The sequence below is a fragment of the Solenopsis invicta genome, chromosome 13 (assembly GCF_016802725.1).
Source record: "Solenopsis invicta isolate M01_SB chromosome 13, UNIL_Sinv_3.0, whole genome shotgun sequence".
Classification (NCBI taxonomy): Eukaryota; Metazoa; Arthropoda; class Insecta; order Hymenoptera; family Formicidae; genus Solenopsis; species Solenopsis invicta.
Window position 1 is genome coordinate 13,437,988 of NC_052676.1, and position 16,325 is coordinate 13,454,312.

Sequence of the window (16,325 nt, forward strand, 5' to 3'; positions counted from 1 at the left end):
AAAGATAATGTCAAGCCATATGCAGTTTTAGCGCCTCGCAGAATTTTGCTGCACCTAGTAAAAAAAAATAAAAAAATAAAAATAAAAAAAGAATTGAGGCGGTTGGAAAAAATAGGAGTCATTTGGCGAGTTTTTGAACCAACAGAATGGTGCGCGCCGATGCTGTACTGAAATTTAATAAAAAAGATGTACGAATTTGTGTAAACACAGAAATCAACAAGAGCATTGTACAAAACCGCCATATTATGCCTAGCGTGGAGGAAAATCTCGCTTGATTATGAGAAGATCAATGGTTCTCGCCCTTGGATGCAAATAAAAGGTACTATCAAATATCTTTATGTCAATGTTGCCACCTCATCACCACATTTATTACGCCATGCAGATGCTTCTGTTTCAACAGACTACCAATAGGTTTGTGCCCAAGTGCGGAGCATTTTCACATACTAAGGATTGGCCAAAAAAGAATTGGTCAATTTAGTATTGCTAAATTGGCTAGTAATGTTAACTAAGTAGTAAAACCTTAATACTTATTTTCCGTAAGAAATGTCATTCTTCAACAATTACTCACGTATTTCTTCAATTTGACCATTCTGAATTTGCTGCATATGATACTTTGGATCGATTATTAATTTACGAATTCTTGTCGGAACCGAAAGGCTTCTTGAAGTCTCCCCTAAAATCATAATCTGTAACATATTGTCCATAAATGCCACCCAATTAGTTGTCCACGCAATATGGCCGTTTGATCCCGTAACTGATGCACTTTTTAATCCACGAAATACGCCAGTGTATTGATAACCACGAAGCCTTAATTCTTTATAGATATCTTTCATATTCATATCTTCTTTTTCATCAATGTATTCAATAGAATTAGACAAATCTTTTTCATTTTCAATATTATTTGGAATTCGTACTGTTCCGGTAACAACAGCATTATCTCCTTCGATTATTTCAAACCTGTTACTACCTAAGTACAAATATAATCTATTTAAATATTTTACGTAACATTTGTAATACATTTAGCGGACAAGAAAACACCAATATGGGTAACAAATTAAAGTAATTAAAAAGAAAAGGTTTGAGTTTCTAATTATCTTTACATGATATTTCCGACTTTTTAAATACTATATAAGAGACATAAAATTAATTTTTTAATTAAAAAAAAATTTTAAACTTTAAATAAGAAACTAAAGAAACTAATTAATTATATAATAATATTACCCTTTTGAAGAGAAAGGATTAAATTGATATTATTGTTTGGTGATAGCATTATAGCACGAATAAAATTAACATCTTCAAATACAATTGGTACATTGTTAACGACTTGTTTTCTCAACGATGAGACCATTTCCCAAATAAGAAAAAGATATCCCATAGCTGGAAACAAATTTTTTTCATTGACAACATGACCTGCTAAGTATGCAAATACTTCATCAATTACATCAATATCAACACTTATTTCTCTTTTGTAAAGTACTTTTTCTCCTCTATTTTGTATTAAAGGTAAATGTTCGGAATGATCCCACCTACAAACATTAAGATTTATTATTGTATATATAATATATAATTTATTTTCTTAAAAAAATTTTTCAACAAATATAGAAGACATAGATAAACACTTTAGATAAAAATTGCATGTTCTAAAGAGAGATAAAGAATAATAAAATTAATTATCAAAAACTTGATTTTATGTAACACGATAGTGTCTCGCACCAAATAAACGCATAGCACGAGAAATGCACGTCACTTTACCCAAACCAGCAATTTCCAAGCACTCGAGATTATCGAATTTTAGTAACAGCTCAATTGATAATGTTTTGAGTAGTTTTAATCGATAACTTGGATAAGTACTGTATTAAAAAAGTATTTTTTTCCGTGTCTTACAAGATATCTTAAGAAGTCTAAAGCCTGGTTTATGCAGGCTGTAATCGTAAAAAATTGGACAATCATAATTGATTTACAGAAGAATAATCGATTATTGGTTAATTTCTTACAATGACGTTCTGCATAAACCAGGCTTAAGTCTCAAAATTTTTATGTAAAACACGTTATTGTCTACAGTAATAGTCATTGCCTCGAGAATTCTCCCTTTCACATTTTCGATGTAATGGGCGCTTGCCTACAATCGTGTCAAAGGCCTATTGATATCTCAATAAATAGTTGATCGAGAGTGACAAGGGAGGACAAAAAAGCAACCGACAAAATAAAAGAGCAAGCAAGATACGCAGTTTCAAGAGACACGCGCAAAAAAACGAGTACAAGGCCCATAAATGTAAAAAGATATAAAGAGAGCTTATTGACAAACCATGCTTCCTAAGACATAAAAGTGATTCAGTCACAGCTGCCTTGCTTAGGAACACACATTTTTATTGTTTGATACTTGTATCGATACATATATCTGTTCTTTGATTCTGAACTTAGCTCTCTTAATAATTGCACTTGTTTTTTCCTTACAATTTCGCCTATCAATTCTTATAAGGCTGCGTTCAGATGGACTAACTCGCGTTTGGGACGCGTAGCGGGATGAAAAGGGCGGCGGTTGTTGGAGCTCAAACTAGGGCCCAGAGAGCGGAGGCCGGTGACGGAGGGCGTTAGCGTCCCTCTTTAACTCCGGCTTATCTGCTCAAAACAAAGGATGGAAGTGGGCGGCTCTTGCTGAGCACTTTTGCCCAAACTTATAGTAAAGCAGACGCGACCGACTCCACTTGACGTGGGGTCGAGGAAGAAGGAAGGGGGGGGCAGGGGCAGCTCCGCATACTAGTTGGACCGCTCTCTCAACGCCTTGCCGGGGAAAGAAGTGCCGTGGTGTCTGTCCGTGTAGACGAGGCTTGCGGTGATCCCTCCTCGGAAGATTTTCGAAGTATCCGCATCAGAACATGTCTGGCAAGAAGGAACTAGAGGTTGCCAATAGACCAAAATGGGACACATTTTGCTTAAGGAGGGGATTCGATAGCGCATGATGCGATAGCCCACCAACTAATTATTTTAATTTATCTAACCCAAACAACGAAAAAATTCTAGGCATTGGTTGTTGTGAGTGGTGGTGGACTATCGATCCCGTGCGCTATCGGGATCCTCCCTTTGTTTAAGCCAGAGACTCTACTCATCAATTTGTCCATTGCTGAACAGTCAAAAGTGGCAATGGCTACGAAAACTTCCCGTCCTTCGGGAATGTCATCTCCTAGCTGAGAAAATTTTCCACTGGGCCAATGCTTTTGCTCAGATTGCAAGAATGTAGGACTATGCCATCACAGGGTTGCGTTTGTAAATTTGCAAGGATCGAGTCCACGCGACAACATGTCCGCGGGATTATTTGAAGATAAGATATGTCGCCAATTTTCTAGTTTTGTTAGGTGTTGGATCTTGCCGACCCAATTGGCGACAAAAGCCGACCACTTTTGAGAAGGAGATGTCAACCGGTTTAATGGCAATTGTAGAATCTGGTCAAAGAAAAATGTTCATTCGCGATAAGTCAATAGATTCCCCCTTTTCTAATAACTGTGCTAAGAATAGCACAGCAGATAATTCTAGTCTCGGTAACGAGACGGCCGTAAGAGGTGCAATACGAGATATTAAGAATAGGAGTTCAATACAATATTCATTGGCGTCCTCCGTTCAGACGTAAATACACACGCCGTAAGCACGTTCGCTGATGTCACAGAACTCAAGTATCTGCACGAGTTGCAGCTCAGCGGTAAATTTTATGCACCGCAAAATCTGTAAAATGTTTAATTCTGACAATTGAAGCTTAAATTTTAACCAACGCAATTGCATGGTTTGAGGGACACATACCGACACATAAAATTATATAATAAAATTATATTATTTTTTATTCACCAAACCTTAAAAACATTAATAAATAAATGAATTTCATAATTTCTGAAATATAATTAATTGTATAATTAAAACAGTTATTTTATAGGTTAAATACACTACTCAAAAAAAAATAGGGAACACTTTCCAGACACCAAAAATTAGGCTACTTTCAAATGACTGTAACTCGGTGAAAAATCATCGTAGGTAAAAAATAAAAAAAGCATTTTGAAGCTTGAAGATCGAGCTTTAACGTTCTACTAGCAGATTTCCAAAATTCTTTTAACTTCCTTGTCTTACGCAGTAAAAAAGCACACCTTGTTTTGTTCGTTAAAATTTTGTATTTTTGACACTTTGCAGATCGACCAACAAATTTTTTTCGAATGATATTTGAATAATTCAAGTAAACTTTCATAAACTACAACATTTTACCTACAAAATGCTTTATTAAAAATTTCTCTACGATTTTTTTTGACCGAGTTACGCAACTTTGAAGCTAAACCTGCATTTTTTACAAATGATATCCGTACTCCGTGAAAAATCATCGTAGACAAAAAATCAAAAAACCATTTTAAAGTTCGAAGTTTCAGCTTTAACATGCTATTAATGGTTTTCAAAAATTTTCTCAATTTCTTAGTACTTTGCCCCAAAAAAGATACACTGTTTTTTCCTTAAAATAACATATTTTTAACAGCCTGTAGCTAAAAAAAAAAATTTTTCTCGACAAATCCAATGCAAGTGCCATAAAGTATGACATTTTCTCTACAAAATGCTTTTTTTAAAGTTTTTTTTACGATTTTTTTTGACCGAATTACAAGACTTTGAAGATATACATTTTTTACAGTACATTTTTCCGAAAAATGACGTCTACCGCCGACATTAGCATTACCCAATGTGCACCACGTGGAGATTGTCGGTCGGATTTTTGCACATCGTGTGTGTGAGTGAGTGAGTGAGTGAGTGTGTGTGTGTGTGTGTGTGTGTGTGTGTGTATGTGTGTGTGTGTGTGTGTGTGTGTATCACAGCAGAGATAAGGATCCCGCAGTTCGTCACTTCTGCAGTATTTAATGACTCCAAACCCTCTCTGCTGTGTGTGTGTGTGTGTGTGTGTGTGTGTGTGTGTATGCGTGCGCGTGCATGAGTGTTCAATAGTGTGTATTTCCTCCTCTCTGATCAATTACTGCTTGCAAGCGTTCTCGCATATTTATACATCTTGCAATACGATCTTGCGGAATGTTGTGCCAAATTTCCGTTAAAATTTCTCCCAATTCTTCTAAATTTCGCGGCTGTTCCTCGCGACGCCTTAATCGTCGTTCCATTTTATCCCAAATGTGCTCGATTGGATTTAAGTCCGGGCTATTGGCGGGATGATTTAACAGTCTAATTGCGTGTCGTTGAAAAAAACGTCGCGTTATATTCGCCGTATGAGGTCGAGCGTTGTCCTGCATAAAAATAAAGTTCCTACAAGTTCGATTTAATAGCAAAACGTGTGGTCGTAGAATATCGTTGATATAACGAACACCCGTCATTGCCGGAGGTGGCAGGATCACTAGATCACTTCGTCTTGTAAGTGATATACACCCCCACACCATCACGGAACCGCCGTTGTAGGATCGTATTGGCATAACGCAACGTCGATCATAGCGTTCATTTCGTCGACGCCAAGTACGTATACGAGCATCATTGCCATAAAGGCAAAAACGTGATTCGTCGAAGAAATATACATTTCTCCAATCCCTAGCGGTCCAATTTATGTGATCGCGCGCAAATTGATAACGTATTTGGCGATGTACGAGTGTGAGTCTTGGTACTTGTGCACGAACACGAGAACGAAGACCGGCTTCTCTCAAACGGTTGCGAATTGTTTGTTCGCACACATGGCGCAAATGAATGTCATCGCGAATGTTTCTTGCGGTAATTATTCGTCTTTTTAATGCATAACGAACAATGGCTCGATCTTGTCTATTTGTCGTTTTTTTTTTTTAGACTAAGACGACTATATGTTTACAGTCGTCTTAGTCTAAAAAAAATCTCTTTTTAGACAAAGATGACCATATGTAAACATTGCATGCTCAATACAATAAAATTTTGTTTAGTACGCCGGCGATTCTCGCAGTGTGATAAGCGACACGGAATTTTCAAAATGCCGCGTAGACATTTATCGGCCGTAGAAGTTGCACGCATAATTGCGCTTTTGCAACAAGGTTTTAGTATGCGTTATGTGGCGCAAGATATTGGTGCATCCGTGTCCGTAGTGAGTAGAGCTTGGTTACGATATCAAGACACAGGAAATTACACGAGACGTGAAGGTAGTGGTCGTTCTCAATTAACGACAAATAGACAAGATCGAGCCATTGTTCGTTATGCATTAAAAAGACGAATAATTACCGCAAGAAACATTCGCGATGACATTCATTTGCGCCATGTGTGCGAACAAACAATTTGCAACCGTTTGAGAGAAGCCGGTCTTCGTTCTCGTGTTCGTGCACAAGTACCAAGACTCACACTCGTACATCGCCAAGTACGTTATCAATTTGCGCGCGATCACATAAATTGGACCGCTAGGGATTGGAGAAATGTATATTTCTTCGACGAATCACGTTTTTGCCTTTATGGCAATGATGCTCGTATACGTACTTAGCGTCGACGAAATAAACGCTATGATCGACGTTGCGTTATGCCAATACGATCCTACAACGGCGGTTCCGTGATGGTGTGGGGGTGTATATCACTTACAAGACGAAGTGATCTAGTGATCCTACCACCTCCGGCAATGACGGGTGTTCGTTATATCAATGATATTCTACGACCACACGTTTTGCTATTAAATCGAATCTGTCGGAACTTTATTTTTATGCAAGACAACGCTCGACCTCATACAGCGAATATAACGCGACGTTTTTTTCAACGACACGCAATTAGACTGTTAAATCATCCCGCCAATAGCCCGGACTTAAATCCAATCGAGCACATTTGGGATAAAATGGAACGACGATTAAGGCGTCGCGAGGAACAGCCGCGAAATTTAGAAGAATTGGGAGAAATTTTAACGGAAATTTGGCACAACATTCCGCAAGATCGTATTGCAAGATGTATAAATATGCGAGAACGCTTGCAAGCAGTAATTGATCAGAGAGGAGGAAATACACACTATTGAACACTCATGCACGCGCACGCATACACACACACACACACACACACAGCAGAGAGGGTTTGGAGTCATTAAATACTGCAGAAGTGACGAACTGCGGGATCCTTATCTCTGCTGTGATACACACACACACACACACACACACACACACACACACACACACACACATACACACACACACACACACACTCACTCACTCACTCACTCACACACACGATGTGCAAAAATCCGACCGACAATCTCCACGTGGTGCACATTGGGTAATGCTAATGTCGGCGGTAGACGTCATTTTTCGGAAAAATGTACTGTAAAAAATGTATATCTTCAAAGTCTTGTAATTCGGTCAAAAAAAATCGTAAAAAAACTTTAAAAAAAGCATTTTGTAGAGAAAATGTCATACTTTATGGCACTTGCATTGGATTTGTCGAGAAAAATTTTTTTTTTTAGCTACAGGCTGTTAAAAATATGTTATTTTAAGGAAAAAACAGTGTATCTTTTTTGGGGCATAGTACTAAGAAATTGAGAAAATTTTTGAAAACCATTAATAGCATGTTAAAGCTGAAACTTCGAGCTTTAAAATGGTTTTTTGATTTTTTGTCTACGATGATTTTTCACGGAGTACGGATATCATTTGTAAAAAATGCAGGTTTAGCTTCAAAGTAGCGTAACTCGGTCAAAACAAATCGTAGAGAAATTTTTGAAAAAGCATTTTGTAGGTAAAATGTTGTAGTTTATGAAATTTTACTTGAATTATTCGAAAAAAATTTGTTGGTCGATCTGCAAAGTGTCAAAAATACAAAATTTTAACGAACAAAACAAGGTGTGTTTTTTTACTGCGTAAGACAAGGAAGTTAAAAGAATTTTGAAAATCTGCTAGTAGAACGTTAAAGCTCGATCTTCAAGCTTCAAAATGCTTTTTTTATTTTTTACCTACGATGATTTTTCACCGAGTTACAGTCATTTGAAAGTAGCCTAATTTTTGGTGTCTGGAAAGTGTTCCCTATTTTTTTTTGAGTAGTGTATTTAAAAACATACATCACACACAATAGTACGTTGCGAGGAAATTAAAAACAAAAAAAAATGGAAAAAGTAAGATTCGAACCAGTAATATGTAGTCAGGCGCCTTACCGACTAGGCTACGCTGCTTAGGTGTCAATCTGTTCTTATTACACGATACATTACGCACACGTAAATCTTTAAACGCGTTTTTCTCGCGAATGCTTGAGAGGCGGGTCCTATTACTTTAAGATGAATTAGTGGGAGGATAGGTTTATAACATATATAAAGTTCAACGAAATCGGAGGGGACAATGTCTGGTGCTCCCCTTGTGAGTCATACTCCGCAGCATTCGCCTTGTTGCAAGGTATAGTTTTAAATGCTAAGCGATACACATTATTCGACGTTTTCACATCTTCAGTTACCTTGAAGCCATTGTGCATTAGTTCTGCCTTCCTTTCCGTGAGAGTCATGCGTATGTTTTTGTCTGTTAAACGTCTTGCAGACAAACGTTTCTACGTAAAATTGACATAAAAAATACATTATCGATGCAAACCTTTTCGTATTTTCTATCGACGCATTTTATTGTTTTGACCTATCCACATCCCTTCGCAGGACAAATTCCGTTGTTGACCATTTTTATGTTCTCAAGTGCTTTACTTTTATAGTCTCTAATCCACTCTCGACGAAACGTGGAATGTAGTGATGCACAATTGTCCAAAAACCACGTGTTTACCAACGCCACATTCTCATGATTAAACATGGCTGGGAACGTGAACGCACACGCTGCACCAGAGCCACTTGTCGCACTACCTGAAACACCGCCATTTTCAGCAGGCTTCTTCTTTGGTTTCGTCGGACATTCCCATGCAAAATGTCCCTTTTCAGAGCATCAAAAACATCTAGCATTTTTTTTCTTCTCGGGTTACTTGAATTGCTTACCCTTATTTCCGCCTCTATTTTCCACATTGCCCCTTGTGCCTTTTGCTGGATTGACCACCATAGCCGCGAGCTCTTCACTGATTTGTTTCTCCTTGAGTATATTCTTTTTTTTTTGTAATAATTTATGAAACAAATTTGAGATAGTTTACGCACTCTCCGGAACATTGGCATGTAATTTTAAAAGCACGATATTTTGACGGCAGCGTTGACGTAATTTTGGTCATGATCGTGTCGTCATCGATCTTCTTCCCAAAATCACATAATCGGAAGGCAAGATTTTGCCACGTGCTACGCCGTAGTGCAGTCCGGCTCTATCGCGTACCCATGAAAATACTGTAATAACGACACCTTATTCGTTGATGATCGCTGTTCGTAGATCATCGATAATTTTTTCCACATATCATAGGCAGTATCACACTGTAATATATTCCATTTATATCTCACGCCGTAATTATGAGGAAGCGCGTCTTTGCGTATCTTTTTTTCCAGGCCATGCGCTTGGAATTTCTCACCGCTGCATTCACGTCCGTAGCTTCTTCAGGAAGCATCTCACTTCCCTCGACGATAGCCAATAAATTATTGTAATAGAACAATGTTTTCATTTGAAATTTCCACGACTGAAAATTCGTTTTGTTGAACTTTACGATGTTACATAGCGAAATCTTTTCACTAGCTATCTTAAGCTTGACCATGTGTTTCACACGACACGTACACAGGAAAAATATTTAGTTTTATCCGAAATACAACATCAAACACCAATTGTTTATAAAAGTTAGAAGTTAATATTATCAGGATATTTATTCAACAATTAGGTTTAATTATAACGTGTAACACGTTGCTTATACGTAGCCGTTACTTGCACGGGTCGGTGTTCAACTGACGAAAATAAACGGAGAAACACATATAAAAAAGCGTTAAGCACAATAGCCTAGAGATGGCATCCGCAGGTCACTAAGGCTCAAGCACGCGCAAGTTCAAATTCTAAATAATTCCAACAAGTAATTTGCCCATTTATATCTGGATATAATATATACATACTATACCTTATAAGAGAAGAAATCATTGGTGTGCCGCGACTTACAGGAAATTCTACTGTCGGGTACAGATTTGCAATCTGTGGTTGCAATCCTGTATTATAGAGTTTTCCAATTGTTTCTAAAAATTTTTCATCACTGTGATTCTCTGTACGTTCAAATAACGCTATATTTGTTATTGTAGAATATAAAGAATCGTTTAAAATACATTGAAGAATATTCTCAGGTGATATTTCAATCGTCACCGTGTTTTTTGGAATTAAACTTAATGTCTCTGCAAATAGTGCCGAAGATGATAAATTGTTTATATAGTATTCTGAACATAAAAAGGGTTTATTCAAATATTCGTGAGCAAATGTAGTTAGCCATTTTGAGCTACAAAATATTCTTTGTGGTATCATTCCTTTCAAATACTCGCTACACTTGACTATTGCAGGTTTAATGTAACGACTGTGAAAAGGTATGTAGCCACAAAAAATTTCTTTTACAGAAATATTGTTAGTCTGAAAAAATATACAAAAATATATTATTATTCAAGGAAATATTATTATTTATTTAATTTAACAGATTTAGAGAAATTAAATTGAAAACATTAAGTGCTTTCCAGTAATGTAACACAGTCATGTCACACAGTGTTACACAGTGGCGACTTGTTGTTGAAACACTGTTTCTGTTGAAGCTAGTATTCAACCGTCTGTTAATAAATATCAATCATTTGACGTAGTTTTCAAAATCACGCAGAAACTGAAGGTTAAGAATATTTACTAGGAAAAACGGCTATTCATTCCAGTAATATTAAATGTAATATCCGTTTAGTGATATCAAATATAAAAATGTTGGTATCCACAAAGTGACATAAAACTACATAGTGTTTTAATTATATGTATATGATTTTGTAAAATTCTACTAGATCCTATTATCGATTGATCATTAATCTTATGATCGATTGATCGATTGAAGCAACAGGCAAATGTAGTTAAAAGATGGTGTTTACCGCTGGCGCTAGAGTAGGCAAAAAAGCATAATTGAATTCAGAATAATTGGAGCCGAATCGGAGCACAAATACGCGTGCGGATATTGTAACGTAATTTTCTCCTATATGCAGTCTTTTATACTCTTTGAAATAGTGCGAGGACTTCTTTGAATTTTTTTAAGAAAAGTACGACGTGAGCCAACTTCGAATTTTATGGCAAACATCGTATTGATATCATCGAGTCTTTTATTACGCGGTGTGTCCTTGTATGTGTGTACTGGCTTCACAAGAATTATTTGTACAATTACTGGACAAGGCCTGAATAAAAAAAATCAGAGCTACATTTGACAAGCATGCAATCTTGTTGACTTGTGCTATAGTTGGAATCTACTGAGTTGTACACTGTGTTACATAATACCGCTTGTATACATAATTGCAGAGCACTGATTATGCAACGTCTCGTCCGGATAGATGCAGTGTAGTTTGCTCCTTAGCACAAGCACCGACGAAAGATTATTAAAGGCCGTCAACCCTAGATAAATTTTTGGGGCCGTCAATGGGACCCCAGAGGCCCGGCGGTAATTGAAGAGCAATGACGTTATCGACTATATTATTGTTAATACAAATATTTGAGTAATATATTATTAAAATCTTGATTTTTTTATTATACAAATACTTCATAAGCAAGTATGCATACTTATATTTAATAACATCATTGTATATTGTTTTAAAATTGTAAATCTTTTTGATCAGTTATTATCTTTATCAATAATCAAACTTAGATGATAACATCAAAACTGCAATTTTTAATAAAAATCGAGAATTTTCGGGTTACAAATACATAAGCATATCTATGAAACTTTAGGATAACAGTAAATTATAAAATTAGTACTGTATTGTCAGTTTATCATTAAAATTTAACAGTCACACAAACTCCCGTAAGGTTAGCGATCTTTAATAGTCTCTCGTCGGTGGCGCAAGCATCAACAGGCGATTTTAAAGTTTGAAAAGCGCGCGTGTGCCGCGCTACTACCGTGCGCGGGGCTCCCGCCGCACGCGCGCTTCATTGTTTTACTGTTGTGCGTAGCATCAACAGTGCGTTAATTTTCGGTCCTTCCATGTAGTAAATTATAGAAACTAGATAGGTAAATCCAATCAAAAATCAAGAAAAAGGAAGCGATCTGAGTCTATCTGAGATTATCTCGCGGGCCTGGAAGATAAGTTATCACAGCTTATTGAGGTTTTTCTCAAAAGTATGGTTATGATCCTATGCCCTTTCCCCTTTTTTCATCTGTGCAGGTAGAGCAAACATTCCAGGAGGTGTGAGAGATAGGTGACAAACAAGTTTAAGGGTCAACGCTAGGAATAAGGGCGACAATCGAGCGAAAGCCATTTCGATAGATCAAGAAAGGCTATGAGATCCACACTCAGGTCTCAGGTGTGTATGAACATCTCAGTTCCGTATACCGGATAGAGGAATTAACACATTTCTTTTCTGATTAATCGGAATGTCATAAAGACATGAAGCGCGCACGCGGCGGGGGCCCCGCGCACGGCAGTAGCGCGACACATGCGCGCTCTTCGAGCTTAAAATCTCTTGTTGATGCGCTAAGAAGCACACTACACTATATCCATCTGGACAAGACAGCACAATTATAGTCGAACTTCACTTAATAAGTTCATTCAACTTTTTAATTATGTCAGTGCTCGGAAATAATTGCACATTTCATACGAAAGGTATAACTCTGGTATACTTTTCACATCGGGACACTCTTGAGGTTACATGCACAATCGGCAGCTCGATTATCAAATCGTAAATGATAATGGTGAGGGAAAGGAAGCATTAATCTTAGAAATTGATCTGAAATGTGCAACTAATTCCAAGTACTGCATTGTTGCTTAAATAATAATGTACCCGTAAATCAGCAAGAAATGTTCTCATAGATTCTGTTGGCCCGCTCACGATAAAATTAGATGAACTATTGTAACAAGCTACATCAATATCCAAAGGACACATATTTTTTATAGTTTCATAATCACAATTAATTTCTGCCATGGAACCGTTGATTATTTTTGATTCATAAAGCGCTAAACCGATAAAATATGCCAACAGAATTGTTTCTTCAGCTGTCAAACATCCATCGGCGTATCCACAGATTAATTCACCAATGGAATGACCAATTATAAGGTCGGGAACAATACCAACAGATGATAGAAGATCAACTATTCCAATCTGTAAGACATGTAAAGAAAATGCTTTTTATTTTAAGTCATCTTTATTTTTAACAAAAATTAATATTATAAAATAAATTGTTGGTTTATTTTATGTATATGACACAATATATTAATAAAAACTTAAGGGAATATTGGACCTAAGGCCGAGCTTTCTCGACGTCTATATTACAAAATTCTTTTTTTAAGCGAGAATCAAGCAACACGCGGGGAAAAGAAATAGCCCTAAGGCCAACTGAATAAAATAATACTAATTGTTCAGCATACTCATGAATGTAAATATATCATCTGTCCTTATTCTTCGATTTTAATGCCATCTATCACGGCACCCAGAAACTAATCTTCTATTTTTATATACTCGATTCATTGCAAGATTATACTCAGCGCGGACAAAAATTTATCCGCGTTATGCGCATATTTCCCCAGAGAAGAAGTTTCTTGCTCAGGTTTGCATATTTGCTTCTTTAAAGGCTAACATAAGAGAATCGACTTGACATATTAATTTTTAATTATTAATTAGAAATCAGAAATAATATTCAAAATTAATATTCTGAAATGCTACATATTTAATAAATCGAATTTGCAAAAGGACATTAAGTGTCTCGACGTTTCTTGTTTGTGTTTACTCTATTTTCAACAAATATTATAACATGACAGATTTAAACGTTTTTTTTATTTTATAATAATTTTTCATTTTTTTGTTATTAGTCCATTAATGACTCTTGTAATAAAATTATGAAAATAAGATTTATTTTGTTATTTTATATTATTTAACTTGTAATAAAGTTTTTTATGCTTCTTTTTTAATTTTTAATTATTTATTCATAAAATTTTATTTTTCATACTATTGCTTTGTGTATCATTATTACTGTAATACTCAATAAAAACAATCTTTAATAAAAAATATGTTTATATTATAGATTTAACTATTTTGTAAATAGATCAGTTGTGTAATTTAAATACATTACAATTGTGAAATAATAACATTGAAATATAAAGATTATTTCACCTGTTTGGTTCTTTAACATAAATATATACGAGTATAAGTGCGAACCATATACAAGTATTTAAGTACACGGTACTATTGTGAATACGCTATGCTCTCTTTACTATTCTGTCCGTATACACAGACTTGGATACAATCCTGCAGTGAATCAAGTATAGATACAAGCGTTCTATTTACCATTCTGCACTTATATTTTGCGTACACTTACGCACATAATTTTATCATAATTACATATATTCTTTTCTAAGCTTTTGATTTAAGACTCGATAATTTAATGTTATTCTAGCACGTTGTCCGAAGAGTGGTAATGTTTTATCTTGTCCAGGAAACCTGTAGAACTGTCAAATTAACCTGACATTGTCGTGACTGAACAGCTCTACGGTGTAGATAAGTGCGTATAAATAATTATTAATGTAACTTTTAAATTTTTTGTTATTGACATGCTATTGACCTTTTCATTTAAAATTAATATGTGTGCTCTAAATATGTAAAAAAATTTTTAATTCAGTAAACCCAATTCAACGAAATTGCTTTGAAAAGAAATGTCTGTAATTGAGTCAGTCCGGCATCCCCTTACCCAAGCAGAACAATGAGTCCAATAATGTCAAAATGACATCAAAGTGAATCGAAATCAACCAAAAAGTAACTTTTAATGATCATTTTGCAGTCACTTTGACATCATTTTGACGTCGTGATGACTCCCCGCTTGAAGCTAAAGTGATCAAAAACAGAATACATTTACAAAAATCCAAAGTTTTCCTTACCTGTAGTCCAACGAGGCCTAAGAATAAATTCACGATATTTTCGGAAACATTATTTTCATTTATCAAGATATCTGTGAGATATATACCATAAGGTTTCAAAACAGTATTACATTTGTTAATTGCCCTAGCAAACGTTGAAAATTTCATTAAAGCTCCACCTATTAAAATAGAGTAATTTTTTTTTATATTGTGTACTAACGCACATGCAAGCAATACATATTAGGTGTACAACTTTGCTTCTACCATTTTTCAATAAATGACTAGCGGTATATACGTGGTGGTGGAAATAAACATACGTAGACGTCATACAATAAGCTTGGATATTTATCACATAACCCCATCAAAACGTTAGGCAATTTGGGTCCGCATCGTAAAGTTATTCTCGATTGAAAATGTGAGTTTACGAGCCAAATTCTCATCATTTGCGGAAGGTTTTAATTTTCTGCTTCAATATAAAGAAATCTGCGGCTGATGGTCTCAAATACTTATGGCGAGATTGCTATTAGTAAAAGAACGTGTCGTGAGTGATTTCAACGCTTCAAGAACGGTGATTTTGACATCGAGGACCGGCATGACGATGGAAGAGTGAAGGTTCTCAAAAATGCAGAATTTGAGAAATTGTTTCATGAAGTCAAACGGAAGAAGAATTGGCAAGATCATTGGAAGTGACTCAACGAGTCATTTCAAAACGCCTGAAAGCCTTGAGAATGATTCAGAAACAAGAAAATTGGGTGCCGTACAACTTGAAGCCGAGAGACGTTGAACGGCGTTTGTTTGCTTGTGAACAGCTGCTTGAAAGACTTCTGCGCGGAAAGGATTTCTGCATCGCATTGTGACGCATAGGGACAAAAAATGGGTTTATTACGATAACATAAGCAGAAAATCATGGGGACTTTCCGGCCAAGCTTCCACGTCGACGGCCAAATCGAATATTCACAGTTCAAAAGTCATGCTCTGTATTTGGTGAGACCAGCTCGGCGTAGTGTATTATGAGCTGCTAAAACTGTCTGAAACAATCACAAGCGATCTGTATCAAAAGCAATTAATGCGTTTAAGCCGAGCATTAAAAGACAAACAGCCACAATACAATGAGAGACACGATAAAGTAATTTTGCAGCATGACAATGTTCGACCCCATGTCGCACAATCGATCAAAACATACTTGGAAACGTTAAAATAAGAAGTCCTACCCCCGCCGTATTCTCCAGACATTGTTCCCTCTTACTATTACTTGTTTCGATCATGGCACATGGCCTGACTGACCAGCACTTACGATCTTATGAAGCAGTCAAGCATTGGAACGATACGTGGATCGCCTCAAAAAATGACCAGTTTTTTCGACGCGGGATTCGTACGCTGCCCAAAAGATGGGAGAATGTAGTGGCCCGCAAAAGACAATATTTTGAATCGTAAA

General features: G+C 36.2%; 1 protein-coding gene across 1 annotated transcript in view; it reads right to left on the reverse strand.

Annotated features, from left to right (window-relative positions):
• The window catches only part of LOC105203128 (fatty acid synthase), a 71,069-nt gene that overhangs the window by 23,429 nt on the left and 31,315 nt on the right, over nt 1-16,325 (reverse strand). The window contains exons 8-12 of the mRNA XM_039456803.1: nt 14,912-15,069; nt 12,825-13,142; nt 9,946-10,439; nt 1,222-1,526; nt 569-967 (exon numbers count right to left, since the gene is read on the reverse strand). Of these exons, the coding sequence (XP_039312737.1) occupies nt 569-967; nt 1,222-1,526; nt 9,946-10,439; nt 12,825-13,142; nt 14,912-15,069 (1,674 nt within the window). The remainder of the gene's footprint in view (nt 1-568; nt 968-1,221; nt 1,527-9,945; nt 10,440-12,824; nt 13,143-14,911; nt 15,070-16,325) is intronic.